This window comes from Oenanthe melanoleuca, chromosome 2 (assembly GCF_029582105.1).
Source record: "Oenanthe melanoleuca isolate GR-GAL-2019-014 chromosome 2, OMel1.0, whole genome shotgun sequence".
Lineage (NCBI taxonomy): Eukaryota > Metazoa > Chordata > Aves > Passeriformes > Muscicapidae > Oenanthe > Oenanthe melanoleuca.
The window spans coordinates 92,308,102-92,320,259 of record NC_079335.1 but is presented as its reverse complement, the minus strand read 5'-3'; the positions used below and the strand labels follow the sequence as shown (position 1 = coordinate 92,320,259).

The 12,158-nt window shown below is 39.3% G+C and overlaps 1 protein-coding gene across 1 annotated transcript in view; it reads left to right on the top strand.

Moving 5' to 3' along the window:
- Positions 1-12,158, top strand: part of LOC130249732 (collagen alpha-1(XV) chain-like) — a 115,274-nt gene that overhangs the window by 28,385 nt on the left and 74,731 nt on the right. Inside the window, 2 exon segments of the mRNA XM_056484782.1 lie at positions 8,437-8,984; positions 11,881-11,955. Coding sequence (XP_056340757.1) covers positions 8,437-8,984; positions 11,881-11,955 — 623 coding nt within the window.

Genomic DNA, 12,158 nt, shown 5'->3' with positions numbered 1-12,158 from the left:
CTTTCCTGGCAACAGAATCCAATCATAACACAAAATTCTAGGAATTTGTATCAAGTCATAATTTTAAAACCAGAAGGTCTTTCACTTAGGACTTTAGCCAGGATTTCAACCTAGAGCTTTTTGACTAGAGATGACATTTTTATGATATCTTGTTTAAAATCAATCAACTTTTTAAAAATTCAGTGCATTCACTGGGGAAAGGCATAAAAAACAGAAGCATAATAAAAGCATATGTGATTTATACTAAGATACAAAAGTACTGTAGCACTGCTCTTGGGAAATGAAATTCTTGGGAAAAAGGAAGATGGAAAAAGGAGGACTATGTTGGCTGGATTTTATTTCTACATTTTTACTGGTGCATTCATGCTATAAAAGCATTTAGCTGTCAGAAATGTTAATGTTCAACACAAGACATACTTTTAGTATTTACTGTTCCCATATCATGTACCTCACAATCTTTTTTCAACTTCTCTGAATCCATTTATAAACCAAATCTATTGGGTACTGAGTCCAATAGTGTAAAGAATACAGGAGAATACACTAAGAAGGATAAAAAGCAATGATAAATATCAGGTGCATAAATTTAAAAACATTTATGAAAGGGATGCTCCTGGAAGACAACTTAAGTCCTCCTAAGGACTTGAAAATAAAACATTAGTAATAAACTATCAACTTTTGTTGCTTAACATAAAAGGATGGATAGCTTAGTCATTAGAGAGAGGGACACTGTCTACCAGGTCTCAAAGTGCTGTGGAAGAGTCAAGGATACACAAAAAAAAATCCTCTACTTTTTGTTACCTTACTGGCTTCATAGCCCTTAATATTTAAAAACCCCAAAACAACAAAGACCAAAACAAGAAGTCCAAAACATAACCTCAGTTCTTGCAATATTTATATTTTTCTGTTCTCATCTAGTCTGAACTGGAACAAAGTGAGTTTCTACTCTCAGCTCAGCTGTGTGAGGAAGGTCTTAGAGCTTTGCCTAAAGCTCTGATGATGTCTTGTAGATGTATCAGCCTCCATCACACAGACATCATGACAGACTGTAGAAGCTACAGAAATATCTATCAGCACTTTGTTTCTTTCATGTTCCACTCAAAAACTCTCTGCAGGTGATGTTTGTTCTTGGGTGGGGTCTGCTTCCAAGATCAAGCTGCACACAGCATACAAAGCTGGCCTGAAGGCTCACTGAGCACACAGACTTTTACTGCTGTGATGAAGCAGATATCCTGAGAGTGCCATGGGCAGGGAGCATGGCACCTGGCACTGACTATGCACAAGGCTGTTGGCAGCAGGATTTCCTGGCAGGAGGGAGTTTTCTGGGTCATTCACAGTGTCCTGCAAAGCAGGAAGGCATGATACTCATGGGAAATGCAGGGAGAAGGCAGTGCTCAGTCACTCAGGTGTGAGGGGCAAAGGAGCATTTCTGGCTGATGGTTTCTAATTTTCATCTTGCAAATCCCACCTGTCTATATCCTTCTTATGCCTCTATTCTGTGACAGAACCTTGCAGGGGAGACAGGTTCTGGCAAAAGCTGCTGATTAAGTGTTCTCTATCCTTCTCTCCCATTCAACCTCTTTATATGGGATGAGAATTTATATTCAGGTCAGTGTGCCAAACTATGCCAGTGTCTGTTTTTCCACATTTGGGCAGAGACTCTCTGTGCTGGTATGTACAACTCTTAAATCTTGGAGAGTCAACTGCCTCTGCCAGGATTTTAGAAGTGAACTGTCTTCACCATCTTAGAAATACTTTTTTTTTTTTTTTTTTTAATCATTTTCTCCCTTAAAATTTTAAGATTCAAAATAAAAAAAGAGGGACAGAGAAAGAGAAAACAAGAACACCAAGAAAATACACAGAAGACCATGTACTTTTATTTTCAAGGTCATGGTGAAAGAAGAAGGGTAGTGTGATAATTCACATCTGCTTTGTCACAGACGTAATGGAAATTAAAACACCCTAGCTTAGATGTAAAAGCTTGCACAGCAGACACTGACACTGCTGATTCATAAGCAATGTTCACTCCTCAGCCAAAGCTCCCATCTAATTTATGAAGTGCTGTGTTGCTTCCTAGTGGTGAAATGCAAAATCTCCTGCTCTCTTGCAGTCACTGAAGGCTCCTTGCCTTTCTAGCTGGCAATCAGATGCCCACATCACAATTACACACATGCACCAGACACTGACTTTATTCCATAAAGTCAGTGCCCAACCTGCTACTGAATGGCTGCAAATGCCATGCAGACTCTTTAATTCTTACAGGTTAGATTTGTTGAGTTATCTCTAGGAGGGTGGATGTCCTAGTAAGTCTGGAAATTTTTTCCATGAAGGGCATCTGTACTATTTGCCTTTGCTTTTTCCACTAATGCATATGGAATATATGGAATGTATGCAATCATAATGAAAAATGTCTTGAAATTTATGGCCCTGCTACATCGCCAAAGGATTAGCATGAGAAAAAAGATCCCTTTCACAGGTAAATAAATGGCTCTAAAGGCTTCATCAACAGAGTGGGAACCTGGCATGGCAGGAATACAGCAAGTCCAGAGATGTCTCAGGGGACTGCAAAATCAGAAAGAGAAACAGGACTCTGAGTTTCCAGGTAGTGGTTTCAGTCTCTTGACCTGGTTAACAGCTCAGTTAGCTTTGCCTCACTACTGGAGTTGAATTGCTAAATATTTCCCACTTTTTCCTCTCATCTGTTTGTGAGGAAAAAAAGACAATGAATATTTAGTGTCTGTATTTTGTGTTTTCTGCTGCTGTGGCTCAAAGAAATCAGTGTGTTTGAAGAATAGATTTTTTTCATTATAGAACAGTCCATTGAATACACATTAAAGAGCTTTGGGTTTATGTACAAAAAAAAGTGCTCAAAAATATATGGAAGATCTTCTAGTAGAACAATTGACAAAACAATAAGAAAATAGTGCAGTAGTAGATCAGGAAGGGAAAAAAATCAGAAAAACTGATTGTATGGAAGACAGCATTTTGGTGGTGAGATGGGAGGGAATCCCCCAAACAGTATTTTTGGGCAAACTATGTCTATTTAATTAGCTATATTTAAGCATTCACCCAGTAGAGGGCAGAACAACAATGAGGGAAAAGCAGGAGCTGGCAGAGTGTTGGAAAGTGCTTTTCTCAAAGGAATGCCAGCTCTGCTCTGGGTGTCAGTGAGTACCCAGCTCCTGCTGGCTGCAGCCTGACTTCCAGGTGTGCAACACCACCAGAAAGCACTTTTGAGGTTTCCTGAGGCATCTGGAAGGAAATGCTGCAGCCTTTAATACCAACATATTCTATCCATGTTTTCCAGCAGTGTAGTGATGGCAGCTAAAAATGTATCCAAGCAGAGCCAATGCTGTTTTTCCTGGTAGCAGCAATGACACTGGCCCCTTCCATTTTGTGCAGCACATCTGGGACTGTGTTGCAATACTCCCCTTCTTTTTCTCTCTGCAGTACTTCATTCAATTTTATTTGGTTGATGTGGAAATCCTTCTCTGCCTAATGGTTTTGCTATAAATATTTCCTGTTAATCCAAAATAAAAGCGGTTTGGCAGCAGGGAAGAAGTGATTTTCTTACTGCACCTGGTAACTCCACTCAGAGTAAAATGATGTTCTATTACATTTACAACATCTGTGTGCAGAGTAGAGACAGCAGAGGCACTGCACCATTGAGACAGAGATGGTTTATTTATGCTGCTGGAAAAGGAGCTTACAACCTGGAGTTATGATTATTTGGACTGGAAGAGGACAGGGAAGCAAGGTCAGCTTGGCTCAAGTTTACAGACAGAGAAGTGCCTGATCTTGGCTGCTCTGAGCCTTGTTTGGTTATGAAAGCCTTCGTAGAATATTGTAATTATCTCATTTCCTTAAAAGACCATGAAAAGGAGCTCATGCAGCAGTGGACAGCAGTGGAACAAGGTGTTCTTGCACTGGATGAGAGTTAATGGCCATGGGGTGAATGAACTTTTGCAGGCATGGGCCAGGTGCAGCTCCAATAAAAGTGCCTGAAGAAGAACAGGGGAAACTCTAGGTGAAGTTAAGCTAAAAATAAAGAGAAAATAGTAATTTCATTCAAAAGCCAGTGCCCATCCCACTCTCATCTGTGTGGAGCCATCCAAGCCCTCCCTTGAGTGAGTTAAAACCAACTGTCATAGTCTTAGCAACAGGATGGTTGTCTTCATATATTTAGCAAATAACAACCACTTGAACATGTTATTCTGACCCTTATGAGCCCACCATGGTGCATTAACTTGGAGCAGAATTGGACTAAATGTGGCAGCTGATTTACCTGAATAATGGTTAACAGGCATTTCTAGCTAAAAATATAATAGAGAACATTAATGGGACAACCCTTAAAATATCAGCTGAATGAATATTGCTGCTAAAATAAATAAGTGGTTGGGGCCAAAAATGACAAATATTATCTGTTATACTTTCTAGCAGTGAAACCATGGCTAAAAGTAGACTGACAGTGTCTTTATCTGTAACCCTGTAGCCTTTGACTCTACTGTAGTAGTTTCCCAAAGCCTGTGTGATAGTATGATTTTTTTTTTACTCCCTTGAAGTTAGTCTGTGTTGAAGTGTGGTGTATCAGCTAGAAACAGGGACTGTGGTAATTCAAGTTTTATATGAGCTCTTGTAGACAGCAGGAAAAACAAATGTCCTACTACCAGTGAATAATCTCATGTTTTAAATTACTGTTTGTAAGAAAATTCTGGATTTTATTCATATTCCTAAAGTAGCTTTTAATATAGCATCCTGATGGCATCATCTCTGGAGAAGAGAAAGCTTTCAGAAAACTTTACAGCAAGTTCCAGTACCTAAAGGTGCCTGCAATAGAGCTGGAGAGGGACTTTCCCAAGGGCATCTAGTGGTCAGACACATAAACTGAAGGGTAGGTTTAGATCAGATGTTAGATTAGATTAGATTAGATTAGATTAGATTAGATTAGATTCGATTCGATTCCTTATTTACAAGGGTGATGAGGCACTGGCACAGGTTGCTCAGAGAAACTGTGGATGTCCCATCCCTGGAATGTTCAAGGCCAGGTTGGATGGGGCTCTGGACAACCTGGTCCAGTGAAAGATGTCCCTGCCTGTGGCAGAGGGGCTGCAACTACTTGGCTTTTAGGGTCCCTTCCAACACAAAGAATTCTATGATTCTATTATGCAGCTTGATCATTCAAGGATTTTGGATCAGGCCTAGAATTTGGGTCTACTCTGTTCCATGAGGGAAAACATGAGGAGGATGCAACCAGGATGAGGTAACACATGTTCACAGTGCAGAGACAGTGCTGCAGGTGCCAGACACTGCATCTGAAAGGAGGCTCCTAACCAAAAAGTGTAATAAGCAAAATTATATGAATGTATAATATTTTTTCTACCCCTGCTTTCATTCCATTTTATAACACATAAATACTGTGTTTGTGCCTTAACATCTAAAACAAATGTAGTAGGTCTCCAAGCATGTAGGGTTTTTTCTTTCCTCTGTACTTCATCCCTTGTAAGCAGTGAAAAAGCATTTTGATCCCACAGATTTGAAATTTCACCCTACCTAAGTAATTACATCAAAAATTGGAATAAAAAAACCCAAAAAACAACAGCCTAACCCCTACTATTGTCATCTGCAGCCTTGAAACCCTCCACATACTGACTTACAGGATGATTTTTACAGCACACTGGTGCTTCTCAAATAGTCCCTGAAGCTGCTCAGTGGGAATGGCCAGCTACCAGCAAATTCTATAACAATTCCAACTACAACATCCAGTAACAAATAGTAACAAAAGCAAGTACAGCATAGCTCATAGCTCTGAATTACAAACATACCATCCCAATTTATGAGGTTATGCTTGCTAAGACAAAATATAGCTAATGTCAAAGCTGGTTCTGTACTACAACTTCTAGTGCCCCAGGTCTAGAAAACATGGATATAAATGGGATGAATTCTGGATGCTCCCCAATATCCAGTGCCTCAGTAATGTTTGGAACAGAACTATTCTGATGCAACACAGTTCTCTGCTGGCTTACAGGTACTTAAAATAGCACAGCATTTACCTATTTATGTAAGGGAATAAGAGTATTTTTACTCTTAACATAACTGCATTAGGGACACATTAATTTTGTCAGAGATGATTGAAAACCTGTGGCTGTAGGTCTGTATTCTGCTTTTAACTGTGTCTCTAGGTCCTCATAAATCCTTTAAGAGCTGGACATGAGCTGTAAGTACAGAATCTGGCTAGACAATTCTTGTTTCATTTTGATTTTCTGCAGTGGATAAATGGAAGCTTCTACCCCAGCCTCACTGAAGTTCAGACTCTTCCTGGCCCTTCTGACTTATTTTACTTCAATGAAAATTCTGGCTCTTTGCTGTCTTTTGCTGCCACCTTTTGCAAACACATTTTGTCTCAGAGGCTGAATGAGCTCGTGTTTGGGGCTCTGTGTGTCACTGTTGGGTAAGTGATTGGGAAACTGCAACTAGGCTGCAGCTCCAATCACAAATCTTCCCTAGAGAATGGGAAATGTGAAACTACAGTTGTATTTATTAATCTCACTCCTATTAATTAATACTCCTACTATCCAAGCCTGATTGCTGAAGACCTTAGATATTGTCCATCTCCTTTCTTGGTCACTTTATCATGATTATTTGGATGTAGCTTTGGTATCTGTGTACAGTTCCTATATTATCCTTCAAGATCACTATTTTCTTTACCTTCTTACTTACTTCTTGTGTAATGGCTTATGTATTTTGTTTGTAGTGCAGGTTCCTTTATGTGTATATATGTGTGAATAGAAAACATGACCCAATATTAGACTTACAATCAAAATATTGTTAGCTGTGTGTGGCCAGAAAAGAAGTATATCCACTTTTTGGGAAAAGGAAAAAAATTCTATCTGGCCAAGCATTTAAGTGCCAAAGGAATTTGGGTTCTAGATGAAGAGCTAGTTTTTTCCATTTCTAAGCAAAACCTCTATGCTTTCAAAAATATTTCAGAGCAATAGTTTCTATATGAAGCACATCAGCCTTTTTTCAGTCAATGAGTTCCTCCTGGAAGTGTTCAAAAGGTGTGTGGAGGTGACAGCTGGGGACATGGTGTAGTCATGAACACGATGGGGCTGAGTTAACACTTGAACTCAATGACCTTGGAGGTCTTTTCCAACTTTTATGGTTCTATGATTATGAAGTACAGAGAAGACGAGACATTAGGATTTATTTCAATTGTACTATAACATCTTTGCCCAGGAAGAACACTTTACAATTTCTTTGCAAGGCCTTTAATACAATGGAAAACACTTGCCATGCATATTCCAGGCTGGTACTGCCTGGTACATATGAACAATGAATGACACAAGTACATTGCAGCTGAATAAATTCTCTAGCTCTTCATCAGAACCAGCTTGCCAGTTTACTGAGCAAAGAGTAAGATTGTTTTCTTTTGCCTGATTTTAAACAGGTATTTTAAGCAAAGTTTTTCAGTTCATTTTGCTTGTGGTATTCAGATGAACTGTCATACCTTTTCCATAACTATTCCATTTGGACTTATTCAGTCTATATAGCCATTACAGTCACAGGTAACTGAATAAGTTTAAAATTTGAAAGAGAATTTCTGTATAGATTCAGTTCTGAATCAGTCATTATGATTAAAAATTGTTTTTTGATTACTTTTACCTTATGGAAGAAGAAAATTGATAGTTGTGTTTCTGGTGTGCTGCTAGAGTGTGCCTCCCCAAGGTTCTAGTTAAAATTGTGTGCAGAGAGTTAGCTGTTGTCATTGCTCCTTCATTACCTGGTAGGAGTTGTCTCTCTGGGCATGTTTGGCAGAGATGCATAATTCTGCCTGTTTGCCAAAGCTTAAATACTCTTCTTTCAAAACTGAGTGGTGATTGCTGAACAGTATTTGTTGTGTATACAGTGCAATTAAGGGGATAAATGTGAAAAATAGAAAATAAATAAAATCTAACCTCTGTTGTAGACATAGGTAACAGCAAGGGCTAAAGCAATCCCACTAAATTTTATCCTGTTTTGTGAAACTCTGCCGTGATGTTTGTACAGAGCTATTGCTGTCTTTGTGAGAAAAAACTATCACAATATATTTAAGAAATCAAATGTCGCTCGTTTTCCACTGAATCTACGATGCAAGCACATTCAGCATTTTTTTTTTTACAGTTTATGGACAGCTGAAGTTGCAGGAAATACTTGTTGCAATTCAGTTTCACCAAATGTTTACATGTGCATACGAGTAACCTCCACTAGTCAAAGGACAGAAAATAACATGTGTGCATAGCTGGATGTGCTTAAGCACTACCTGGACTGTGGCCTGGAGTATCAGCAGTACATCCCTGGTGTTGTAACCCTGAATTTCAGTTTCTCAGCCTTTCTTAAATCACTCAAACCAAAGGGGCAGCGCATCCCAAGGACAACTAACACGGTTTTTCTCGTGCGCAGAGCGAGGCTCCAAAGGACACCTTGACCTGACGGAGCTGATCGGAGTCCCTCTCCCTCCCTCTGTCTACTTTGTCACGGGCTATGGAGGGTTCCCAGCGTACAGCTTTGGCCCAGACTCCAACATCGGCCGGCTGACCAGCGCCATGGTGCCGTCGCCCTTCTACCGCGACTTCGCCGTCGTGGTGACGGCGAAACCCAACCGCGACGGCGGCGGGGTGCTCTTCGCCATCACCGACGCCTTCCAGAAGACAATCTACCTGGGGCTGAGGATCTCACCAGTGGAGGACAGCACCCAGAGGATCATCATGTACTACACGGAGCCTGGGTCCCACATCTCCCGAGAGGCTGCTTCCTTCAAGGTGCCGGTGATGACTAACCGGTGGAATAAATTCACGGTGGCTGTCGAGGGAAATGATGTCGCTTTGTTCATGGACTGTGAAGAGTACCAGAGGCTGCACTTCCAAAGGTCTGCTCGAGCCTTGGTGTTTGAAGCTGGCTCTGGGATATTTGTTGGTAATGCAGGAGCCACAGGACTGGAAAAGTTCACGGTAAGTGCTGTCTGATAAATTCATATGCTCAGTGTTTAATGCATGTACTCTCTACCCAAGAAACCCTGCTTACACTAGCTATATCCCAAGTAGGTTCAAATCATACAGCTTGTATTTTCCATACCTATCTAGAATTTAGACAGTGAAGTTATATAATCTCTGGTTTAACAGGAATTAAATGAATATATTAATTTAATATGAAGCAAATGTTCAGAGAGCCTCACAATTTTATTATTAGTCCATGTATTAAGCCAAATCTTCAGTTTGAATATTAGGAATTTCAAAGTAAATATGTCACATAATTTTTATGGCCTTTCTAAGAAGGGCAGTTTTCAGAGAATTCATTTTCTTAATTTTTTGAGAATAACTTATTATTAAGCCAATGCTTCAAACGTTTATTATTTAGGTATTCATATTTGACATCAGAAGAAAAATTATGCCCTCAAAGGTAAAGATAGTTGGAAGATAAGGGTGTATTTTTGCAATCTGTATGTTATTTGAAGCTTATCAGGTGCTTCAGGAAATAGAATGCACCAAAACCACTACTACAAAGCTCCCAAGCCTTCTTAGCTTGAGGGCAAACATCCTTCCTGCTGCATCCTGACTGAAATTCTCAGCCATTGAGAGCAGCCACTATGTGTGAGATCGACCATTGTCATATGTAAAGGAAAATGTCACATTTTATCTGCCCTAGTTTTGTATTTCCTGTACTTCAGAACTTGTACTGTGTTTTGTGAGATTGATGTCTCTTCTTAATTAGTCAAGCAGCAGCACAAAACAGAGTGGATCCTTTTCTTTAGGCAATAAAGATGTTTTTTCCAAAGTTCAGGTGTACTGGCAGGTTGTGAGCTCCATTTGGTAAGCAGCTAGTTTAATGTACTTCTATCATTTTTCTGACTAGTCAAAGCACCGAGAATCACAGAACTATATGGATTAGCAGGAAATAAAGGATGGAAATGATATGTAGGAAAACTGCAGGTTGGTGCTACCTTTCTTAGGCAAATAGGAGGACTGGAGTATTGTGAATGCTTGATCACTAAGTAGGATTGAGAAACACTCAAGGAAAGGAAACCACCTTGGTATCCCACCTGGAAAACACATGTGATGATCACTTGCTGAGATTATCACCAATAAATCTGTAAATATGATGACAGAAATGCCTGGTGGATGACACTGTAATGCATTTCCCCTGAACAGACTGTTCTGTATTCTATATTGGGTACATAAATTTCAGCCAATACTCTGAGTGCTTCATTAGCACTAATTGTGACTTGTACTCTAGGTTCCTGTGCCTTTTTTTTTCTTCATGCATCATATGCCACAATTGCTTCTGAGTAGAAAAACTAAATGTTTGAACCTCACCCAAACTCTCTTTCTATGCCAAGAAACGTTTACATTAATTGCCCAAAACACAAACAAATCATAGCAGATTGTGCAAATGAATAGATGTCGGATGCTGGTTTGCTCTGGCTAATGGGAATTCATGTGTCTAAGGCTCTGGTTGTCAGACACAAAAGGACATAACTATCATCAGTTCTATTGAAACCAAAGGAAAATCTAGCCCTGATGCTTGCAAAGAAAAGTAAAAGCCAGACAACAACCAAGTATAGCTGAATTAGTGGCAATGCCAGATGCTGCAAACTAGTTTTACAGGGAAGGCAGCAGCAGCTGTAAGACACAGAGAGGAAGTTAAATATCACATACCTACCATCCCTATCATGCAGAATGGTCCATGACTTTCCTAGTTGGAGGGATTGGCTAGCAGTAACACTTGGGAAACATTAGAGCTCTAAATTTTGCTCTTTTTTTTTGCCATCCAGGGCCACAGATTAGAGCAAGAGGAAAAAAATGTGTTCTCCAAATGTGATTCACTTGTACTGCGAAAAAAAAAAGATCACTTCCAGGAGACTGCTTAATTGGTTTTGCTTCCTTTCATGTATGATTTTTCAGTGAACTGTTCAGTCAGCCTGACATAGTTCAATATTTGAGTTGCCCATTAAGTTTTGAGAGAAATAGGATGTTGAGATTACTGAGCTATTGCCTCAGAAGGCCAGAAAAATCAGGGGGCACTGAGTGCATGAGTTTCATGGTCTTCAAAGGTGGATAAATCAGAAGATTTTTAAAGTTAGAATCACAAATTTTATTATTTTCTAAAATATTCTAGATTGTATGTTATATGTAAACAGGTTCTTGACTTGAATATTTGTGCCCTATTGTGCATCATGTCTAACTCTGTGAAAACTTGTAATAAGGAAACACTCCCCCCACCACATTTCTTAAAGCACTTTGAGTCTGCAGAAAAAATAGTTAAATGTTTTAAATGAAATTGTTACTGCTCCTTCAGAGTGTCAGACTGAGAAATACAGTTTGTGACTCTGAAAAAATAAACATTTGCTATCAGAAAATCCATCTCCTTTATTTCCTCTCTGGAAAGTTTTAAACTGGTTTCTTCCTGACTCACTTCATCACTTAGTGGTATTCCCCTCCCATCCTTTGTCTCCATTTTTAGAGTTTTCACATGCCACTTCTGGAGCTGCCATGCACTTCTTAACTAAAAAGAGCAGACAGTGTTTTACAGAGTGGATGACATAATCCAGGACTAGATGCTTCAGCTGGGGCACTAACAATACAGTGTGGTGATCTTAGTGTCATTGGGACATGACAGTCATTATATTCTGCTCTACATTTTGCAAAAGGAAAATTTTTGAACTTATTTATATCTTTAAATTCGGATTATTGTCATGGTATTTTTATTCAGATCATTTTCCAAGTAAATCAGAACACAGTTTGGGATATTTTGTTGCTTTGTTTAATTCCCACCCTTCCACCTTCACTCCCCCTCACACATGCTACTTAAAATATTACTTCCTTGAGATGTTTTTTGTGTTCCATGCAGGGCTCCATTCAACATCTGACAATCAAATCTGACCCAAGGGCTACTGAAGATCATTGTGAAGATGATGACCCTTATGTAAGTATTCATATAAACACTTCCTCAATGCCTCAGAGATTTCAAAGTAAATTTCCATTTGACATCTTTCATAACACTAAAACATAGTATCATACTTAAAATTATCTGTGGAGCAGATTTTTTTTTTCCTGTTCAACCCCTAAACCTATTTTTTTCAAAAGTATCATTTTGTTCTGCCTGAAACACCTTTCAGGAAATGAACT